Source organism: Amphiura filiformis, chromosome 5 (genome assembly GCF_039555335.1).
Source record: "Amphiura filiformis chromosome 5, Afil_fr2py, whole genome shotgun sequence".
NCBI classification, from domain to species: domain Eukaryota; kingdom Metazoa; phylum Echinodermata; class Ophiuroidea; order Amphilepidida; family Amphiuridae; genus Amphiura; species Amphiura filiformis.
In genome coordinates, this window is record NC_092632.1 from 3999698 (window position 1) to 4023571 (window position 23874).

Sequence of the window (23874 nt, forward strand, 5' to 3'; positions counted from 1 at the left end):
CTATGGCAGATTTTGTCCTTTCTTTTTCCTTTCCTACTCAACCTCAGTCAATATAAACTTGAGATGCTCAGAAATAATGAAATATTCTTTATAATTTCCAGTGTTAATCAATCACACAATTCTTCTAACAAATGCTATATGCATATATTTTACTGATATTTGTGTAAAAAAGAAATTTGGGAAATATAAACTGGTCAATTTTTCTAAAATTAATGCCCACCACAAAACAAATGCACCCAGCAGCTTTGAGACATACTAGTTTTTCTATTTAGCTTTGCACTGAATTTCAGCTTGATCTCATCTGACTTGCATAACTGATTCAAGACTACAAGGTTTGTACATATTAGAATTATACAACATGGTCATGCCACATAATTATGTAAAATTCCATTTATTTTAGAAATGGAATATTTTCATGAAATTTAGTTTTTCAGTAGTTTTAAGAATATTGTTTTCTCATAAATGTTGAAATTAAAATTGGATACTATTTGATAGTATTTCATCCCCCGTTACACAGTACTCATCATTTCTACACATTTTCATGGTCGATAAGTAAGTGTCATTTCTTGTTACAAGATCTTAAATGATAAAAACAAAATCAATAATTTGTGGTAAAAAAGGTATTGCAGTTATTTTGATTAATTCCGCCAAGTCTGAACTGATTCATAGGCTGTTGAATGTTTGTTACTTCTAATATGGTCTAAAATAAATCGGCATCATGTTATTTTACTTTAGGGATTCACTCATGTTTCACTGTTGTTCATCACCATTTAAAAATGATGTGTCTGCGTCATCTGCATATCTGTGTGGTTTACATCGCTTTAGCTGCCCTCACAAAGTAAACTACACAGATGCACCAGATGCAAGATGTTAAATGGTGATGAACAATGGTGCAACATGACTGAATTCTTTTCAACAACAAAAATAAGCTAAAGATCATCTAATTAACATGATTATTTCATGAGGAATGTCAATTTGTCATTGCCACTCAACTTTACAAGAAGATCAGTGATATCAGCAATAAAACTACAAAATAAAATGCCAAAGTTTAGCTGCTACCTCCAAAATACTGAATTCAACATGTAAAATCACTGACATTGCACTTTTGCTTTTACAGAAAATCACTGACCACTAACTGTGGCCCAAGATGCACCTTATAAACCATTTAGCATCATGCAGGGATGCAGCTCTATGCACGGGCAGAACCCTAGTCAGCCTACACATGTAATAACCATCGCTACCAGGATCAGATCCCAGAGTTATGTACGGGTAGACCAGAACAATTGGCTGCAAGCCCGAGGGAAATTTCAAGCTTGCTCAATTTTTCCACAAGAACAGAAATAGACACTGCAGGTCTCAAACTTGTAAAAACAACCAAACCACAGTCTATAGTAAAAATTTCATTCAAATGAAACACCTGCCAACAGATGTACGTGATTATATGTCGCGTATTTCAAAATACAACCCAAACCCACGACCATGGATACACTAATGAAAATACTAACTAATCATAAGTGAGTTAGCATGGTTGGATTCACTTCCTCGTCATGCACATGTTCATCACACAGTGTACACAGACGATCGTCATGCTGTTGTCAGCTGTGTTCATTCAAATGAAATTTCTATTACAGTGCCTTACTGGTTGAGCTAATTGGAATGCATATAGGCAAATTCTTTGCATTTATGTGGAAGATACAATACTGCTCCTTGTCTCACAACTCACTTAAGCAGTCGTACATGACCTGCACTATTGTGTTTCCCCATCTTGATACACTTCTTTTTGGGAAGAAAAGTATCTATCTGAGATCTTGGGCAATCACTGCTTCAATAGTATAGTTGAATGTGTGAGCATTGACATAGAGATCTAGAGGGTCTGTATTTGATCTATTTTTGGTTTGAAATTTGTTGACTGGTCATCTTTTACATTATGCATTACACATGCATTTACATGGCACATGATAGATTTATATAATTTCTCATTTATGAACATAGTTTTGTGACTTTCGACAACATACATATTTGGAGACTTGCTATGACAAACAATATTACATAACTTCATTCTTCCATTTACTCTTAATTTGTTTACCATATTGCATTGTATACTTACAATTACATACATGCAGACTTTGTTCACTGATTCCATTTACACACCTAGATTTTGCATTAGGAAATACAACATATTATTGTAATTGCATATATAATGCAAGGTTCAACATATCCAATAAATAGTAATACTCTTTAATAATACATTTCCATCCCTGTTAGGAAATTCACAGGCTCTTGTCTGATGTGGTGTTTTACAGGTAGATATTGACTATCTAATTCATTTCTTTAAAATGTCTGGTAAACCAGAACCCAAGTCATTACCATGTGTCCCCACCCTCACTGTAGTGTTTTCAGCTTGGCTCATTCATTCAGTGATGTTGATCCTCTCATACACATGAAATAAACATGTGTTTTGATGTGTACTTTATAAACAGTATTAACATAATAAATTTGTTACTATGATCACTGGAACCACACAAACTCAACAAGCGATAAATACTACGTATCCATACAAAGAGGATTCAGAGCACCACATACTACAGCTCCATTTAATTATTACATGTAGACCAAACAACTTATTGCACTCACAAATACAACTCACTTGCAACATTTTGTATTTTGACTGGCATTGCCAGAGATTATGATATCACAGCATGTAAACAACAATAGAATGTTCACAATGGACCGGGACTTGCGTGCTTGGCTTAACCCTGGCATAGTACATTACCATATCAGTAACATCAACCACCATTGTACTTGTTTATTTTAAATATTGCATTATAGCCTTAACCATTTCATTGTATTTGTATGATACACTCTAACTGATTTCCAATGTTGTTGATACTCTCTATTAGCTTGAAACTTTAACTCTCCCATCACTCACAACTGCCCAAGAACAGTTTGGTCAATTTCAGGAATTGGTGTTCTGGCACTCATTATGGATAGAAAGTACTCCCTCTCTTTAAGTCTCTTACAGGTCGGGGTATGGCATGTCCCTAAGCAGTGTGGGTAATATGGTCACCTCCGATCGGAAACCGTTGGCCACAAAGTCATTCATATTGGTTTTGTGTGTATAAAATTCAGTCAATTTCAATGTTGTAATAAGAATCCTTGTGTATGCGATCCTTTGCATACACTGGAATTGATTACAGACCCTCTATGTATTTTATTTTGAACTTTTGGATCACACATCCTGGGATTCTCCTAATAGTACAATATTGAAACTGACTAAATCCAAAGTGGACCCATCAATAGGTCAAAACACAAATTGTCCCCACAAATTTTCCCCCACACATATTGTATTGAATACCCTCCCCAACTTACAGTTAAAGTTAGCAGTCATTCTTACATTCTAGTCAAAAGAGTAATATCAACATTTTATGTTATTCATGTCAATACATGAACAATTGAAAACTTCTACAAAGTCTCTTGAAATCAAGAGAACTTCAACAAACCATTACAGGAGAGTTATCTCATGGCAAGAAAATGTTAAACACTGTAGAGCACAGGGCATAGATTTCGTCTTGGTTTACGAAATTCAAAATCCATCATAGTCGCTACACTTACTGTATGATACAATGAGAGAAGTTGATTCTCGCAACCAAATCTTACCAGAATCATTATGAGAATCGATTCTGTGATTCTCGTTGAAATCTAGTCCCTGGAGCGCTAAGAGAAATGAAAGTAACTCTCACAGAATGGTTTTTGAAAAGTGCTATAAGTTATATTGAACTTATTCAGATAATGCCTATTGCAATTGCTATACCACAATAACAATAAACATTGGCCATCATACTTTATTTCAACACATTATCTAGAATGTTTTTTTTATAACATTTAGATAGAATTTCAAATTTTCAAAGTTTCTTCAAAATTCATTGACAATCACAATTTATACATTCAACATAACATTACTTCTACATCTTATACAGAGAGATGCATACACAAATTTGATACGCAGCATTTTGCAGAATCTTAAAAAGTCATTGACATCAGATTGGTCTGAATGCATACATGTGTTCCTTTATCTTGACTCAATGAAATATGTCTTTTAACCCACTTCACACTTTCTTAACTTAAGGAATGATGTATAAGACATTAACATAATTTAGTTCAGCATTTGATGCACAATGTTTTGGCTGTTGTCATGGGTGGAGCATAGTTGCTGTATTCAGCTCATGTGAGCATCTAGTCCAAAGTGTACTTGATGTACCATACTTCTACTAATGACAACCACATAGCACTATACCGCCAAATATTATACCAAACCTTGTAGGCATTACATATTGGAATGTGCTACTACTATTTGCTTCCCATTCACCAGTAAAGAGTAATGTATTTGGTCATGCTTGCAACAAGTGGTCCAATGCAATTGCCAAATTTACAGCAAAATTATTTTAAATGAAAGAAAAGTGGACTGAAGCAGGATTCAAACCAGTGACTTCTGGAGTACAAGGTATGTGCTCTACAATCTGAGCTACCCAGTCCTATGATAGTCAGCAATCCCAATTACCAATAATTATTGATTGATTTTATTATATTTACTCATGCACTGGCCAGAGCCACAAAACTGTGCTGCCATAGATCATGTCCACATTACAATGCAACCTGGGAAGAAACAGTCAAGAGAATTGCTCCTTTTATTTTATCATTTTACACATTCTGTAACATTTATCCTGTTTTGAGATAAAGTGATGACATCTTAATTTGCATTATTGTAAGGGCCTGACCATGATCTGTAATATAATGTTGTCATTAACCAATAGAGTTGAATTTGGTGCAGACAATTCTTCCATAGAAACCTTCTTGTCAATATCTGTGTCTGCTGTGTATCGTGACTTGGTGAAATTCTTGCGTCCTGTCACTGTATACAGTACAGTCTCTGAATTGACTAATGACAACATGTATTCCATTGGTCTAGGCTGGTCCAAGACAACATTGGAATATAGAACTACCCTGAAATCTTCATTGTTAGAAGAGGAACCTTTTGGGTAAATTTTCAGCTCCCAATCCCAACTGGTATGTGGATATGATGAGGAACGCGTGGAAAAGCGTGGCATCACTTCCGACAGCCTGTTGAATTTGGAATACTTTGCCAATACAATCCGCTTATCCCATCGCAAATCGGTGTAATTCCGTAGTAGGAAGGACGTAGTAAGAAACTCCTTCTTGTGGGATCTGGATTCTAAACTGAGGGCATTGTACTTATATGCCTGCAGCAAATATTGTGCAAACAGTTCCTTGTGTTGAGTGACAACGGGATGCTCTTCAAGTTGTTCTAGATGCTCGGGTGTCATCATCGGGAAACGGATGTGAGCTATAAGCTCTGGGAGCAACGCACCTAACTTGTTATATCTCTCTGGGTGCTTAGGAGACTCTAACCACTTTACAAGTGCTCTAAATAGAGTCAACTCATTCCGGATTGTCAAATCGGAGCTCTTCAGGAATTGAATCAGCTGTTCTTTATCAAGAGCTAACCACTCTTGGGTCCATTCAGGCATGGACATAATGTCATCTGCTTTGGGGGATAGTGCAGTTATGCAAGCGGTGGTCAACTTTTGGTGATAGCACTTAGTAGCATACTGATACCAAACATGGAATACATCCTTTAGAGGGAGCTTGGGGATAATGGTGGAGATGGCAAAATTGATGCAGACTTGTCGCAGGTCTGAGACATTGTACTTATCGGCAAGCATAAGAACGGGCAAGGCAGTTTCATGCGTCAACACTATATGGCAACCATACAAGAACTTGAGGAATGCTGGGAATACATCAATGCACTCGGGTTCTTCAACCAATTCAACTTCCTGTAAAAATACAAAAGAGAAAGAAGGTTTGTAATGAGAAAATTTCCAAAACTTGAGTATCAAAGTTCCACCTTCTTATCTTCACTTTTCTGACATAACTAAAATGCTCTCGACAAACAAGTAACACTAACCCTAACCTAACCCATACCTAAACACACCATAGATACTAAACCTTGGCCCTAATTCTAAAATACATGATGTAGAGGTTATTCTCAAGTATTCTGTTATATTTGTATCTTCAATAACTAAAGTCTACAGATGTTATAAATTTACAGAAGCTATGTCATGGTTCTATAGAGTTACTTAGTGAACAAGTCAAGAATACAAGGACCTCTTTATTTATTCATTACCCCAGAAAATAGTTTTAATTAAAGTCAAATAAATCTGTTCTCAGATCACCATATCAATAGAACTTTACCTCAAAGAACTTGCGATTAGCAGACACTTGTGCTATCCCTAGCATACACAAGCCTACAGAAATGACATTATTATTGCATACACACATGACAGCTGATGACATGATATGTCATCCCTATAGTCATCCTAGATAGCATTAAGTATGCCAGTGTTGCTTCAATATACACATGTGCCTCATCTACTAATGGCAGTATTATGTTAGTCATCAATACCAGTATGGATGTCTCATGTAGGGTTAGAAATTTCATTTGTTTTGGTTTTAAAATCACAAATTTTGGTATTTTATTTTGTGATTAATTTGTTACCGAAGAAAGGAAAGGAAAATTTAAACACCGCTGGTTTTTGTGAATACTTGGAGTGTTTGCAAAGATCTCATAAATGTACTTGTGAAACATTATGTCAATTTGAAGAGGTATATAATATTATTGTAACTTGTGTACCTCATATTTCATTTTTCTGTTCTCTTTTAAATTTGTACTATTTTTTTAAATTCAATGTAGCATGATCTTCACCGCACATTACCACAAAATGTCTTATGGTTCATGAATCCATACCATATTAATTCCTAGATACTATGGGCCATACTAGTTTCATGGGCATCTTTCCTTCTTTGACCTCAAAAGCAAATGTCGTACAATTTTTAATCTTCTTACGATGCAAGTGTGTCCTGGAAGTGTGCCTCTAGTTTTAGACTATGTGAAACATTGACAAAGGCAAGTGCAAGGCATCCATTTTATCAAGAGCAATGACCAAGCTAGCACTATACTTATGTGTAGTGAGTCTTACTTCCCTATTATTATTTTATCGGTGTGTGTCTGCAAGAGCATCTTAGGTACACAGACATGCAATAGCTGCTGCTTATTTCAATGGACCTGCTTCCTTTTAATCAACAACACTCAAAACAGGCGGCGGATGACATGATCGAGCCGGCAACTTGTGAAACCGCCCGGCCGTATGGCATTTTCCAATATAGTCGGTTATTTTTGTGGGGTTTATTATCGAACCCCAACGGTTTTAGCTTGTATTTATATTATTGATCAACATGGGCCTATTTGTTTGTGATATTTCAAGCGCTTTAAAATTTCAAAATAATCCCATTCAATTACACGGTTGACGATGAAAATTTACTGAATTTAGAGAATGCAATGCGGCCACCACCTGACTCAAAACATCAAAGTACATACAAAGAGTACTTGTGCTCTAACCATGCATTTTACATGAAGCAGCTATTTAAAACTAAAAACTCTATACATAAAATGTTCTTGAGTTAAACAAGCCTGTGTAAATAATATAAATACTTGAGAATTCTTCCTTGTAATTATGCTAATAGGCACTACTCTGAGAATTTTAGATAAAAGGTCTACCAAATCGGCACCAAACTGGTGTTGTAACTGCCCAATTTGGTGGAAAAGCACTGCTTCAAAATCAATCTTATATTGTATTGCATTGTAAACTTTTAGCATCCTTTTGTCACATTTCAGGTGGGATGGGTGATGGCCCACTTCAATGGCTGCCATTGAGGTGTAGGAATGTCACCCTCAGTGTGGAATCGGATTTGTCTATATCATGAACCACTCGTCTAAACCAACACTATAATATTTACAGTAATTTCTTGGCCAAACTGGAACACTATAAACGCTAGTGGCTCCGCGATAAACACACGCGAATATAGCGTGGTACAGAAGAAAGCATACACGTGCCTTACATTGCGTACACGCTTAGTACGCTACATGGACGCAACGCGCATGTTCCAGTTTGGCCAAGAAATTACTGTAAATATTATAGGTTTGTTTGAGTTATTTTGTGATTTGACTTCATTTTTAAATAGATTCTGTGAATTATGACAAAAAAATGTTTGAAATATTTTTAAAAATTTGTAAAATTATTATACTGCTACTTTTTCTACACTTCTATAGCACAGCTATTTTTTGATGATCTATGCCTGTGCCTAGCATGTGTAGTAAGCTGTATAGCAATTATGGCTATTAGCCAAGCTACTTTTGTCTGATTATTATGCTAAGTACTTGATGTCTCATCAGCCACATAGCAACCAGAATATAAATTTCATAAATTGCTTTATTTGCATTCGTATCTTGTATGCTGGGCACTGAATTAAGCTTGAAACAATAACATCCTAGCTACATTTGTTGAGTGCCAAAACTGTGAGCTTGAATATAAATCTTCCAAATATAATAGCCATAGCCCATGTCTCTGAATGATTGCATCATCTGGCATATAGACTGATAAAACAAACCAATACAGTTTTGTATAGGTACTTGCTGAAATATAGCTATGACACTAAAGGTTCACGGAAAGGTCCAGACAATTTCAGAGAGTGCAAAACAAAGTCTTTAGTCTGTAGAAAATAGGGCTTACATTTTGGGCTAAGAATCCATAAACATATTCTGACTGAACTGAAGTATTGAGAACATAATTTTGTTTCAAATTTGTTCCTTTAATCTGCCAAGTTAACATTGTATATGTAATAATAGCAAAAATAATGCATTTTGCAATGTGTGTCATTATATTATATACTATGTTTCTTTCTCAGAATAAGTATTAGCATGATTAGTGTTTGTTGTCATAAAACATCCTTGGGATGCTACTGTTGCACCCTTGACAGACTTTCATTTCCTTTCAATTTAGTTTGCATGCATTGTAGCATTTATTACGACTTAACAGAGCTGAGAGAATAACGCTAGGTAGGTTGGTGACTTTAGTATTCAATCCATTGGCAAACATTAGGATTCTATTGATATTATCAACTCATCTCATATTTATACAAAAATTTATTCCACCTTTTTTAGAACTCTGGAAAAATGGTTTGAAATTTCTATTGACACTTTGGTTCATTTTTGTGTGACACATTTTTATTCTTGACATTACGGTGAATGGATCTGAATTTTTCAGTTAAAATAAAAATCTTAGCAATTGAATATATATGAGGTTAACGTCACATTAAAATGGCTCTAGTCTGATAAAATAAAAAATCTTAACCCCATTCTTACTTTGACAAGTCAATGGCATCCGGCATAGACTTGTAAAATATCTCCTCAAAAAATAAATAAAAAAATAAAGGCAAAGATGTGAAAATAATACATTTTAAGTCTACATGGCGAAATAATTGAAATTGTAAGGGTTATTAATTATCTATATCAATTATGACATCACCTTGTTCTTGTTTTAGATTCCCATGAAGCCATGTACTCCCAAAAGCCTCTTTTGCTTCTGTTAAATCACATTTTTATTAAGGAGCGCAATATTTACACGCATGAAGAACGGCTTTCCATAATTTAACCTGAAGAACATGTTTTATGTTCAAATAAGGCAATTACAGATTGAATAGAATGGCAATGTAGTATGAAATTGCCATGTATGCCGACACCCACATGATTGCACTGTTAAGTCATTAATGTGCGAACACACCCTGGCAGACAAAAACATACAGCTGGTCTTGCATTCAGTCCTATTCATGTAATATTTCATCTCACGACATGAAACATTTTGATGGGAAATTCATGGTTGTTTTGTTACAACTCTGTCAAGGGATTTATGGTTCTTTGGTATGAAAGTGCAATTAATGCACTTTCCTATAGCTATGTCTAGACAATGTGAGATTTTTGGGGAAAAAGTTGATTGAACAATTTTGCAGCAATTAATTTCCATTGAGTTGTACTCCTGGTTTTGAAAGTGAAGGAACAATTTAAAAGCATTGAAAAAATTCTTTTGTGTATGGATTTATGAAGGAAACACCAAATTGAAAAGTAAAAATTGAAATTATCAGTGAAGTGAAATAAAATGCTGCACAAAATATATGACTTTTACAGTAATTAGTTTACTGTAAAACAAGAGACTATCTATAGACCACTTGCCATGTGACGTCATTGCCCGGCAGTATGCGCGCGCATTATGGCAATTTCCATTGTTCTTTGCCCTGCAGTGTGCGTGCGCATCGTAGTCTGCTAAGGGCACGTGCATTTTAAATCGCCCGCCACATTTCACATAGTACAGGAAAGCCATTGAACAGTGTAGCGGCTCGTTCGACCATATCGACAGATGAGTCCCTCGCCTTTGTTGATAAACAGTGATGTCAAGTGGTCTATACTTACTGGTTTTGATGGATCAGTCCACTGTGAGCTAAACATTCGCTCAAACACCTCACTAGCACGCACCAGAATCAGCTTATGTGCATAGTAAACATTGAAGCCAACTCTAAGCTTGATATCACTCAGCATCTGATTATTAAAGAACCTCGTCAGATCCGTGAGTGCCAGCCTCTCGTTGCCGTAACAGTCTTTGCCACTCAATTCCACAGTTTCCTCCAGCTCATCTTCTTCTGGATTAGCGGAGACAAAGATTGGAGGTTGTGGCTGATTGGCCGCGGCCATATATAACGCTTGAAGAGGTGGGATGTCGTTCAATCCCCCAGCTCCTGGTCCACCTACTGGCATCATCCTGTAGCCCTGAATGCGTGGATCAGTCTGAAATGACAAACCAGTAATTCAGTTATACAATAAGGTAGAACAATATAATGATGATAATCAAACCCACCATTTTCTTGCCTTGAATGTGACTAAATCTGATCATATCACTCCATTAATAATGATGAGGGGAAAATGACATTTTTTGTCCTCTTTAATAATTTAAGATTGTTTTAAAAGAATCTTTGTTTCAAGCATTTATGTTTGGCTTGAAACTCCAAATGTTTCTTGTTGTTTTTTTAGGTTTACACTTTTAGCAAATTTTTTAAACGTTAATAATATTGAAAGCCTTTAAAAGCAATACACTACAACTCTTCCTATACCTTTGTACAGGAGCCAACCGTTGTTAATGCGTGATGAATCTACACTTTGCCATAGTGTATACATGAACGAAAGTTAATGGAAGTGCGTATACGTGATACGCATTAGCGCATAAAATTAGCCATGCCTGGAAATTGTGTGTGCTACATGTTATTTTCTTAGCAGACAACGCGGATGAACAACAGTGGAACATGATTGAATCCATCAGTACCATAGTGGCATATCTACTCCTTACCATAAAACACCCTTGTTTTCAATACAAACAACAAAAGACCAGGCTCCACACTCAGTTCATCAATGCTAATGTTGCTACACAACTAGAACTTGTCAGAACTTTCAAGTTCAGTGCCTACAGCTGTCTCTAAGCTGCTTTGTGGGCCATGCATGCCCTGGCAAGAGTCCTCAGCCTTATTGAAGTAAAATAAGCATAACAAATGTAGATATTTTCACAATATCTGCTGGGCAGACAAACACATCATGACATGTCCACTGCTACACACAGAAGGTTGGCTGATGAATACAGATCTATTGGTTAGCAAACATTTGTCATTGAAATGGTCATGAGAAAACCTTACAATGAAACTGTTCACACACAGTTCAAGGTATGATGACACATTGTTAGTCTCAAACAAAACAAAAATAACTTGACAAAGAAAACCAAACAAGTAATCATAAACAAACAGCAATACATGTGATTGATCATGCATAGAAACTAATGGGAATGTAACAACTGAAAGTATCCCAAGTTATAATTTGATTACCTGGTTTCATAAGGTACTGGATCATCAACTAATTTTACTTTTTTTATTATTATTATTTGCAAAGCCTACAGTAGTACAGACAATTTTGTCATGGCTTCTGCCATTTTTAAAACAATTTATTAGCTTTTATTTATTGTAGTTGTAGTAAACCTATCCTCAGTCAATCAGACATAATTATAACAAATCTTTATTAGAAATAGTAAGCAAACCTTCATAAAGCCTGGTAGCTATGTACATTGGATCAAATCAAACTGTTTGGGGTTATGACTAATTTTGAATTCATAACAGGAAATGATTGAGGTTATGAAATGTTAATATTCATAAAGTCATAATAAAGTTACTTATTTGTCATGGTTTCAAATTGAAATGTATTCAAATAACAAATTAAATTAATAATCAAATTTTGGTATTTACTCTATGGAACATTTTGATGTTTTTGCCCCCCCTTGGCAAGACGCCACTGCTAGGTTACCCTAAATGAAATCATTTTGATTGATTTTTCAAAAAATATGACTATTGAAAATAAGTGAAAATGGGGAATTATTAAAACGAGTTTGTTGAAATAAATAGACAGATTTGACTTGCTGATGACACTGTCAAAGGTAGGTTTCCTTTGAGATAAAGCATACTGTATACACTGCTACACAGAAAAAACTTCCAACAACTCATAAACTTGATGATAATCAGGAGAAACAATCTGTAGATATATCCAAATACTCACACGTATGATCCGCATGCAAACTAGCACATCCTTTGTCCAAAACTAAAAGGAAGTTACACCACATAGATCTATGCTATTCATACTCCCTGCTCCTACTGAACTTGTACTATACCCAATGATGACAAAGAAAGTTCATCAGTAAACTCCGATGACAAACCTGATCTACAGGACATGATGAATACCCCTACTGGGCTACAACTAGCACATGCAGTTCAAACTTGTAGTTTGGCTATTTATGGAGTTTGATGTCACTATACAATAGTTGCAATCACCAGTTGGGATACAAGCCAAAAACCTTTCTGCAAAATACCAATTGGTTACCTACACCACTTAAAAATGACTATAATAAAAAATTTCAGAATTATTTAAGTATGTCAAACAAATTCAAACATGAATATCATCAAATCTGCATCACTTTGTTTGAAGTGCTAAATATGCCAAGATCATAAAAATGGGAAATTATTCTAATTAGAACAGGTTGGAATATCATCAAAATCTGTATCATTTTATTTGAATACATCATATTCATAATATTCACAATCACTCACCAAGTGCAAAAAAGCGAATATTATTTTATTCTAATTATAGAGGAGACTGGATACACAGGTGGCAAGTATCATGAGTGATCAGTGAAGCTCATCTCATTTCATATACTCCCTAGCTGGCTCATCCTATCTATATAATGCATGTATCTATAATTTAGCTGGTATCAATATAACTGGTATTAGTTGCCAGCTATATTGAATATGTCACCCTACACCGAGTGGTCAGTGTATATAGCGCATTTAGAGTGAGGGATGTCACACGTGTGCTCTCCCTACATATCTGCGCTAGTTTTTTCCCCTTACTTCTTTTCAATATATATATTATTCCCTTGCTAGCATCGGTTCATGTCCCTGAACTACTTATTGATGGTGTAATTTCTGGGCAGGGATACTAGTATTGAATATAGCACATATGGCTGGATTAACACATTCAAGTGAGGCATATTGCACACTGCATTTTCCCTACTGATTTATGCTGGTTGCTAGGTACTAGATGTTCTCACACATATTTTGGTATGAAATTCATGTAACACGCTTCATTTGTTTTATGATATATTGCATCATAAATTTTAAGTATAATGTATTTGGTCAAAATTTATTACATCTATGATATTATATTTAATTTAATTTCACTTCATTCAGTACAATGTACTTCAATTTATTTTACGTTTACAATATTTTATTTTAGCTGATGTCGTATAAATCATATTTATATCATGGATCTTATTAAATGTCATTTGCTATTATATACATTGTACATGTATGCAAAGTTTCAAACATTGGTCAATTTTGCATGCATGGACAGTAGGGTTTTCACATGCTAAATAATAAACACGTCCAAGTTCAATTAATGACAATACTAAATTACAAAATAAAAAAGTAAAAAATAACGCAAATTAGTAAAAACTAAAAACAAGATGTTTCACCCACCAAAACAAACAATGAATAGTCGTATGATTACTAGTATATATATAAAGGCACATACATTTCATATACAATCCAGCCTGTGTTGGTAACCTATTTAGAATGCTGATCAATGTTCAATAAACCAATATTTTGTTGAACTGCTTTGTCTAGATTTGTTATCTACATCTGTGCTGTCAGTCTGTCCTACAGAACAAAGATGTACAGATTCAATTTACGCACCTGATTTGATTACTTAGACTTAGGTTAAGTTAAGGCCATCACAATTACACACAAACTTGTTTTGGTTGCTGGTTTTATTTCTTTGTCACATCCAGCCAGAAAATGCTTTCACTTAACATGATTTTGTTTCTTGCCAACAATAATACTGTGATTCAGTTAAAGTATTTTGACCCCCAAAAAGCATTTATACTTCAAACACTCAATTATGCTGAATATTTTATTGCATTTTTAAACATAAATTACATAATGTATTCATTTTGTTGCAATTGTTAATTATTTGGCCAGTTATGTTGGTAGTTTGGAGTTCCCTGTATCCAATCACATAGGCTATGACCATCTCCCAAAATGTAAAATTTCATAGAAATTGCAATAGCTAAAATGTTAAATCACAAATTTATTGAAAATCCACCATGATTTTGATTCTGATAATTTAGTGACATAAATTACAATGTAGGATGTATTTTAGTATGAGGATGTAGCATGATGTTTTTTCTCTGTATTACATTATTATTTTATTTGTACCAATGTATGTTGTGATGAAAATAAATCTGAATCTGAAACTGAAAAACGTATTTGAAATTAAAAATATCTATGTAGCTATGCAGAAAATACACATTAACAAAATATTTTATCTTAATTGTTTTAAAATGTGAAACAACTCAAAATGTATTAGGGGTACCTAGAGAACAATTTTTATTTTTAAAATTTTCTTTCCCACATGGCTCTTTTATGAAAACCTCCTTGTATTTTAAGCTCTGCTATTGCCTGCATACACATGTATACCTGGCTACACTAACAAATCAGTCATGCTAATAAAAATAATTTAATTTAATAATGGTTACACTCCTGATAAGTGTATGACATAATCTATGGTTAAATCCTCTACCTTTAACATTTCAAAATTTAATAAAAAACGAATTAAACCTGCAAATAAAACGTATCGATAATGATGACAAATGAAGAAGCAATACAAAACATACAGTACAATATTAATATACGACCAGAGGTATTTTAACGAATATTGCAAAATTTGCATATAAATCTTACCATCATAAGCACAAACTAGAACATTGCAACTGTGTGTATACATCACATGATAATTGCCACCACATCTGCCAAAAATTGGTACGAATCATCACCCAGCGCATAAAAATCTATACATGCACCGTATTTTCCTCATCACCCTGAACCAAGCACGTCTGTATTATAAACTAATGTAGTGGCAAGCAGGCAGATTGACTATACAGGCAGCTAGGACCAACCTTATATTCATGTTGACGTTGCTATAGCTTTCTCATCACTGCAGCAGCAAATTGAACTGGTAGTGAGCAAATGAGAGGAAGTCTGCGGAACAAAGACCTTTGCTGATCACCAATTTCCTCTGGATGGACTCTGGTCCATGCATGTCAGTTAAAAACAATTAATGTGTATTGTTGATCACACAGCCTGTAGGCTCATTTCAAGGTAGTGGATCTGATCAGTGTACATCACATTGTACTACTATCAGATTGTACGTGTACCAGCTGCACAGATTCGCACACATGTAATTTGCCGTTTCCTTATTATAAAATTCAAAAGGGGTCACTCGCTCACTTCCAGTAGTCAGATTTGTGTACCACATCCACACAAAAGCAATTAATCTTAGGGACCAATACAAATAATAAATTGTATTGTTTCCAAATCTGTCAACCTTGAGTTTCTATTTGCCGGTATGTCCCTTTCTGTGTGTGGTTTTGATGAGTGAGTCAATACTAAACTATGAATATGCATTAGTATGACATGAATATGTATGAGCTGCCTACCTACATGTATTGTACCTATCATCACCATTTAATTTAGCATACAAAGCATGTTCCACTTGTCATTACCATTTGATTACTTTCACCCATGTCTTTTCCACCACAACATGATTCATATCATCAGTAGCGGCAAGAGGAATTTTTTTTCTGGGGGGGGGGGCATTGAGGGGAAAAGTGAATTTCAGGGGGGGGGAGCAAAATCAACAAATTTTGCGCAAAAAGGTGAAATTTTTGTAATAGGTTTTTACTGGGGGGAAAGAGTTCTGACTGCCCCATTTGCTCCCTCATGCCTCCCTGTGGCACCATCACTGCATATCATGGAATTTGACTTCCAGTCTATGTGTGTTGATAAAAACAAAAAGTTATGGAAAGAGGGCTATCATTGTCATCTTTTGAGTGGCTAGAACCAAATACGGGGGAGCATGCTTCTTTCACAAAAAGTTACAGCCAATAACACTCAAAACTTATTGAATTAATGGGTACCATGGTATAACAATTTATACACATTTTTTTTAAATACCACCTGATTTTTTTATCTAAATTTCACCCACTCTACAAGTTTTGATAAACAACTTACACAATTGTTTGGACTAACATTGTACACTAATCAAATTATATCCCTACAACAGGAAATCCCCTATCATTTCTTTAGAAATCGAAGAGTCAGCAGATTTGAAAATGTGTTACAAATGATTTCAAAAACTATCCCTTTTTTTCATGGAAATCTGTGTTATTTGCCTCCTTAATGTTCTGTCATATTTGAGTGCTTCCCCCCTAACCATACTGTACTTTACACTTGTTAATTACTCCTTATTTTATGATGTTGTTTTCTTTGATGACCAAAAAATATACAATTGAAACTCCACAGGTGTGAAAGATATTCATCTTGGACCCTATACATTATTTTACCTAATTTGGCTTGAAATACTAATTATATGGTTTATTTTAAAATTCACATGATGTGGCAATGGGATTCAGAGATAATTTTAAGCTTGTCTCCCTATTTTGGGCTGGCGGGGGCACTTCAATATGTAATGCATTCGGTGAGAGTAAAATGTTGGGGCATTGGGTGAGAGACAGACTTTTGGACCATCTATGGGGGTACTGGTTAAAGGAAATCTGTACAACATTTTTTAATCTATCAGGATGTCTTCTCTTTCCTGTGACACTCCCCAAAGGGTTACAACTATTTTGACTTTTGAGATATTAATTTTGGAAACACTCAAATATGGGGAGCGGCATCCTCGTGGATCCACAATAACAAATTTTTAAAGTACCCAAAAAGTATTACGAGTAAAACCACCAGAGTTCTTTTATTGTATCCTTTATTTTGTCATCTCTCATTTGGCACCACCTGGAGGGTGATACCATTGTTGGTTTTCAAGATACATGTATTTCATTGAAAAAAAACCCTTAGAATTTGTAAATTTTATTTGTTTTGAATTTTTTTAAAGAGCAGTGAGTACTTCTACTGTTCAACCAGGGCCGGAGATACCTCTTTGGGGGCCCTGGGCCAGGCCAAAATTTGGAGGCCCTCAAAATCACCTTGAGGGAAACATGAGCACTGACGTGGCAAAGTTTTGGTTTATAAACGAATCTATTTTCACGCATTCCTACACCTCAATGGTAGCCATAGCTGGGTCCCCCCTTAGGTCTATTCCACCTAAAATGTGAAATGATGTAGCCTTGGTGGGGATATTAAACTGCATTCCATCACCCGTGTTACACGTAGACAAAAGAATGATGAAAGTTTACAACACAATTCAACATCGATTTTTAAGCAGATTTAATCCACCCAATTGGGCAGTAATAACACCAGCTTGGTGCAGACGGGACCCAGTACTGGCTGACTGAATTCTGACCATCACTTGGCTTGTTGGATTAGTCTATAGTAAAGATCGATGGTGTCGGTGGGAGCACTACAATTTAGAGGGGGATGAGCATAGATTTTACTAAAAAATTCAATTTCATAATGAGTCGGATGTCGCTAATATTGATTTTGAGATATATTGTCAAAGAAAGTGTTAAAATTCTTTTGTTTATATTGCTTTCAGGGATGGATAAATTGATGTAACTTCGCAAAGAAAGGTCGTTTCATCATGGGGTTTTCAGTTTCAGAGAGCACTAAATGTCCTCTTTAAAAACCTATGCAAAACTCATTTTCGACCAGGGTCAACATGTGTCTCATTCCCCTTGATCATGTCACATATTATACCCCAAAATGAAGTTTAAAATTTTCTATATTTCCTATTTTGGCCCAAAAACAAACAAGGTGTTTTGGGGACTAAAAAGGAAGATGCACAAGGCAATAAAGTCATAATTTCATAAAGTCATAATTTCATGAATTTATGAATTTATGTTGAACTTTGCTCTGTTGACCTAAAAAGACAACAAATTTGGCCTATTCCATTTAGGTGCAAGTTGGGACATGTGTAAACATTACAGATATATGCACAAAAAAAAATCAGATTTGATTCAAGGCGGTTCTCGAACCATGAGTCTTGCCTGCTTTCGCGACCGCCTGCTATTTTAGATTCTCGAGGGCTGTGGCTCAAATAATCACGGGTCAAAATGAACATTGTAGTCGGCAAATCCCGGTACGCCTCTGTCTCACGCCAAGCAATTCCTAAAAGTTGACAGCCCTGTCTATATGTTGATTGTACAGTTTTCAGTAATTTGACCTCAGATAACCCCTGGGTGACCTCGGATGACCCTGAAATGACCTTCCAAACATTTGGCTCTAGTACCTACATGTACCAAGTTTCATGCCCATACAACAGTTTTCAGTAATTTGACCTCAGATGACCCCTGGGTGCCCCCGGATGAACCTGAAATGACCTTCCAAAAATTTGGCTCTAAATGTTAACTGTACCCACCAAGTTTCATGCTCATACGACAGTTTTTAGTAATTTGACCTCAGATGACCCCTGGGTTACCTTGGATGACCCTGACATGACCTTCCAAACTTTGACTCTAAATGTTGACTGTACCCACCAAGTTTCAAGCCCATACGACAGTTTTTAGTAATTTGACCTCAGATGACCCGTGGGTGACCCTGGATGACCCTGAAATGACCTTCCATAAATTTGACTCTAAATGTTGACTGTACCCACCAAGTTTCATGCCCATACCACAGGTTTTAGTAATTTGACCTCAGATGACCCCTGGGTGGCCCCGGATGACCCCAAAAAAATTTAGCTCTAAATGTTGACTGTACCCAGATGACCCCTGGGTGCCCCCGGATGAACCTGAAATGACCTTCCAAAAATTTGGGTCTAAATGTTAACTGTACCCACCAAGTTTCATGCCCATATGACGGTTTTCAGTAATTTGACCTCAGATAACCCCTGGGTGACCTTGGATGACCCTGAAATTACCTCCAAACATTTGACTCTAAATGTTGACTGTACTCACCAAGTTTCAAGCCCATAAGACAGTTTTTAGTAATTTGACCTCAGATGACCCCTGGGTGACCCCGGATGACCCCCAAAAAATTTAGCTCTAAACATTGACTGTAGGCCTACCCACCAAGTTTCATGCCCATATGACAGGTTTTAGTCATTTGACCTCAGATGACCCCTGGGTGACCCCAAAATGACCTGAAAATGTACATACTAGTACATGTCAATTAACGGTTTAGCGGCTCAGTAGTATTTGATGTAGCTCCTTTGACAAGTACGGAAATCGGGCAAAACACACTGCACTGTGATGATCAAGTGAACTGGCCCTTAAGTTTCTGCAATGATCTTTGGAATAGGGAGCATGCGCCAGCCAGTACTCCAAAGGATGCCTGCTTAAAGGCATAAGGGACGCACCATTAGATTCTCAGGGGGGGGCATGGGAGTTTGGGTCAGGCAGAATTTTTTTTTCCGGCGGAATTTTTTTTTTTTTTCAATTTTAATGTAAATTTTTATACAAAGTTGGGTGGGGGAATTTTTTTTTTTTACTCATCGGTGAGGCAAATTTTTTTTTTTTTTCGTCTCACTAGTGGGCAAAGTTTTTTTTGCGAGAAGAAACTCCCATGCCCCCCCCCTGGAAATCTAATGGTGCGCCCCTAACTTAAGCTGGGGGAAGGGGGTTCATACTTGAGGAGGAGCAGGCCTAGAATTACTTCTTAACTGGAGCAAGGCCACATGGCCTTGGACAAGGGCGAATTTTGAGGGGCATCAAGGCCATGTGCTGGGGCACCAAGGCCAAAACACAATTTGAAGTTAGGGCACCAAGGCCACTCCGCCATACGGTGCGCCTACCGCCATTGTTCATAGGGCGGAGGACATGCATCGATGTTCAGTGTTCGATTTTCATCTATTCTTTTTGTAGCAAAAACTGCTATGACTGCTATTTGAGTAGCAATTCCAAGATTTTGAGTAGCGGTTTGTTTTCACCATATTTTATCAATTTTTTGTACTTTCTTGTCTTCTCACAGGCCCTACTCATAATGATCATAAAACATTGCCATACCGTACTATTATTGCTCACGCCGGGAGGCGCAAGTATTAGTGTTTACTTCTGAGCGGAACCTGGAGAATTGAAGAAAAGCCTGTTTTACTTAAATTATATTTACCTTCATTTAAATATTTATGACACTTACATCAAAACAAATATTCAAACGATGATAATGATATAATAAACGTGAAATTTTAGTATTTTAATATCAGCTTACTACCTCTCCCTAGGGCAACAAGAAAGAATTAGAAGGAGCCTACAATACACTGAGAACTTTACAGTGTTGTGAGTAAGACATAAAAACTGATTGGAATCAGCAATTTTCTCTGGTTATTTCTCAGAACCAAGAACCAATTTGAATTCAGCAACTTTCACATGTCAATGATTTTGTTACTTATTTTGAAAGTAAATTTTAGAAAATCAATGACAATGTTCAAGGTGCAAGTGCAAAGTAATGGTTGTTTTTTACTCTGTTCAAAACGTGACATATACACCAAATAAAGCCCCTGAAATGGTCCACTTTTAGCGGGCCTGAACTCCGAAACAATTTAGTCATTGTTAAAAATGCGATCCCCAACCCTTTGCTTACCTTTGGACGAATTTGTAGCAGTCTCCGTGTCGAAGAATGCCCGGCACTTGTCCGGTACAAACATAGAAATGGCCACATTGCTTCAGTCCCGCGTCACGATGATGAGTCTCCTACACAACCAGATTGTGTCGGTCTTATGCTTGGCGATCCTAACAAACCTGTGATAGCCATATACAGTCTGGCCTGAGACCAGATAATTTTATACCCATGCGATGACGTATCAGCCAATCGTAAGCCTTGTTCATGTCAGTTTAGCTGCACTGCTAGCTTCTGCTCATGCGTCATGCCGATCAGCGGCAAACGACATGAAAGTATGAAACCAGCATTAGAGCCCCCATTTTGCCCATGTGCGTTCTGCTTGTGAGAAAAATTACCTTTTGTTGACGTTTATCAAACGAAATTTTCGATAACGGATCTAGGATTTCAATTTATTATTTAAAATGAAGTTACATGTTGTTTTGAGGAATAATACGGGAAGTTTTGAGTTTTAATTCAACTGGTGGTGTAGGAAGGTGAGTGAATTTGTGTTGAGGTTTTCTTGTTTCAACGATCCGATAGTAGGATACGAGACGTAGGCTTAAAAAAAGGTCTTACACGTGCGCGATGGTGTTCTTGAAATCATCTAGAAACGCTTAATTCGCTGGTATCGTTTCAGGCCGTCTTACTGAAGGTGTTCTCACCCAATGACCCAATATAGTAAAGGACCAGCCTGTAGACCCCATGACCAAATCATAGAACATAGGTTTGAAAGTCATTTTTGGGTCTTTAATTGATAACTGGATAAATTTAGCTTGGGCTCACCTCCTGAAACTTCCGGGCATTCCGGGATGCGGATTCCAAAAATGTATTGCTATGCATCAGACCTTTCTAGAGGGCGCTTTGATGAAAAAATTTTAAATTGAATTGTGACCATAGTTAACAACGTCTGATTTTGGTAATTTTGGTATAATTATATGTTTTCTTGCATGAGAAATACAACTAAGCAAATTTGACCCCCATGTGACCTTTCTCTTTCTTTTTCCCTTTTTAGTGCTGACTTCATAAAACGAAGATAACTCGCACTGGCTTTACGTGCAGTCGTGCACAGTAGTTTTACCTATGCACAATCCTGAAACCTGATTGATTGCAGATATCAGAACCGGGGATGGTCCCCCTTCTCTTTTCGAATAGCTCTGACCTCTCTCCGGAATGCCCGGAAGTTTCAGGAGGTGAGTCCAAGCTAAATTTATTCAGAATCAATCAAAGATTTAAAAAAATGACTCTCAAACCTTTGTTCTATGATTTGGTCACAGAGTCTACAGGCTGGTTGGTCCTTTACTAATATTTTTTACATTTTGTTCACACCGAATGCCAAAAATCATGCTCTCACCCAATGACCCCATATTTTTTACATTTTGCTCTCACCAAATGCCCCTTACTGTGAATTTGTGAAAGTGTCAGTCCTGTACACCTATATCCAATTCAATTTCATACTGAAGTGCCCCCCGGACCAAATTAAATTATTGTACCATGCGCAACCACACACACACATCGCCTGGCTAATAATTACTTCGTACAGCAGACATACTAAAATCAATACCGTACCCGGGATCAATACACATGAATGTGCTATGCATGTTTTGATATTCAGAGTAAAATCTTTGGATACGGGGGTAGAAAATGATGAATATCTCCCGTAATTGATTTAGTCTAAAGAAACCAGATTTGGTTCCTTGCACTTGAACATATGTGTTGAACGGATATGATAGTCGTTAGCTTGCGTCTTGAGAAAGAAGCTTGCATCTTGAACTCAAAAACTTACAAAAATTCTGATTTTATATGTGCCGAACTAGTGATAGGCCAATCGTGGAGGTAGTCTATGTGGCGTATACCATGCTCACTCACACACAGCGAGGTCATGTCACCGGGCTAATGTCAGTACTAGCCTTAGTCAGATGTCCTTCGGCCCATTATGCGTCTCAAAACTATTAAACAGGTCGGAACAGAATGGCCGTGCGTGGCGGTGGATTCAACCTACCATGTCGATTTCTGCCATGAAGTTATCGGGGCAGGCGATGACACTGTGCCACAGTGATGACAGTGCGTCCAGGGTTCCCGCTACACCGAGTCTTTGCGTCTTTTAGCACAGTAAAATCATAAGGGACTCCATATTTTTCAAATTTTTCATATTTGAGACTATTTTATATATGTGATAATCGTGTCAGAATTTGTGTTTAAGACCCCCGAAAATTGTTTAGGACCCCATAGTTTTCAAATTTTGCAGATTATGGACCCCATAAATAATATTTGGACCTAGACTAGTGGGAACCATGAGTGCGTCTACAATGTATCTTCATCTATTGAAGCAGCACCTAAAGTTATAGTTATACATATTATATGGCATGGGATATGGAAGAACTTAGAGAATGCTAACTTTATAATAGTATAATAGTATGCTTTCAAGAATTCATGCATGAATTAAAGTTAATTTATATAAGACATTTTTTAGTATACTATAGTATTATAGATTATTAGAATACATGACATTTTATTTACATGTCGATTTCTAGTATTATTAAAAATGCAATGTTTACTCACATTTTCGCTTTGTACATCATACGTTTTCCTCGACAGCAAGGAGGACAAACCTTTCAGTTGTAATTTGGTCTGAGAAAAAATCCACTGGAAACAGTTCATGAGCCTAAAAACACGAATTTACAAAGTCAACCAAAACACAAACAATGATATCAGCAACTGGTGGTGTTGATGATAAATTGGCTGACCTTTGACACAAATTCCTGTAACTATCACGAATCT

The 23874-nt window shown here is 36.4% G+C and overlaps 1 protein-coding gene across 4 annotated transcripts; it reads right to left on the bottom strand.

Moving 5' to 3' along the window:
- Window positions 1-206: 206 nt before the first annotated feature.
- Window positions 207-23873, bottom strand: LOC140152502 (BTB/POZ domain-containing protein 17-like). 4 transcript variants are annotated; one of them, XM_072174834.1, is made up of 3 exons: window positions 23656-23873; window positions 10379-10750; window positions 207-5852 (listed from the first exon to the last, which is right to left on the bottom strand). In XM_072174834.1, the coding sequence occupies exons 1-3, from the start codon at window positions 23752-23754 to the stop codon at window positions 4758-4760; spliced, it is 1566 nt and encodes a 521-aa protein (XP_072030935.1). In that variant the 5' UTR covers window positions 23755-23873; the 3' UTR covers window positions 207-4757. The 4 variants fall into 4 exon arrangements, with proteins under 4 accessions (XP_072030935.1, XP_072030939.1, XP_072030936.1 ...); XM_072174838.1 differs by lacking the exon at window positions 23656-23873 and adding an exon at window positions 15507-15966; XM_072174835.1 differs by lacking the exon at window positions 23656-23873 and adding an exon at window positions 15292-15966.
- Between the last annotated feature and the right edge of the window lies 1 nt (window position 23874).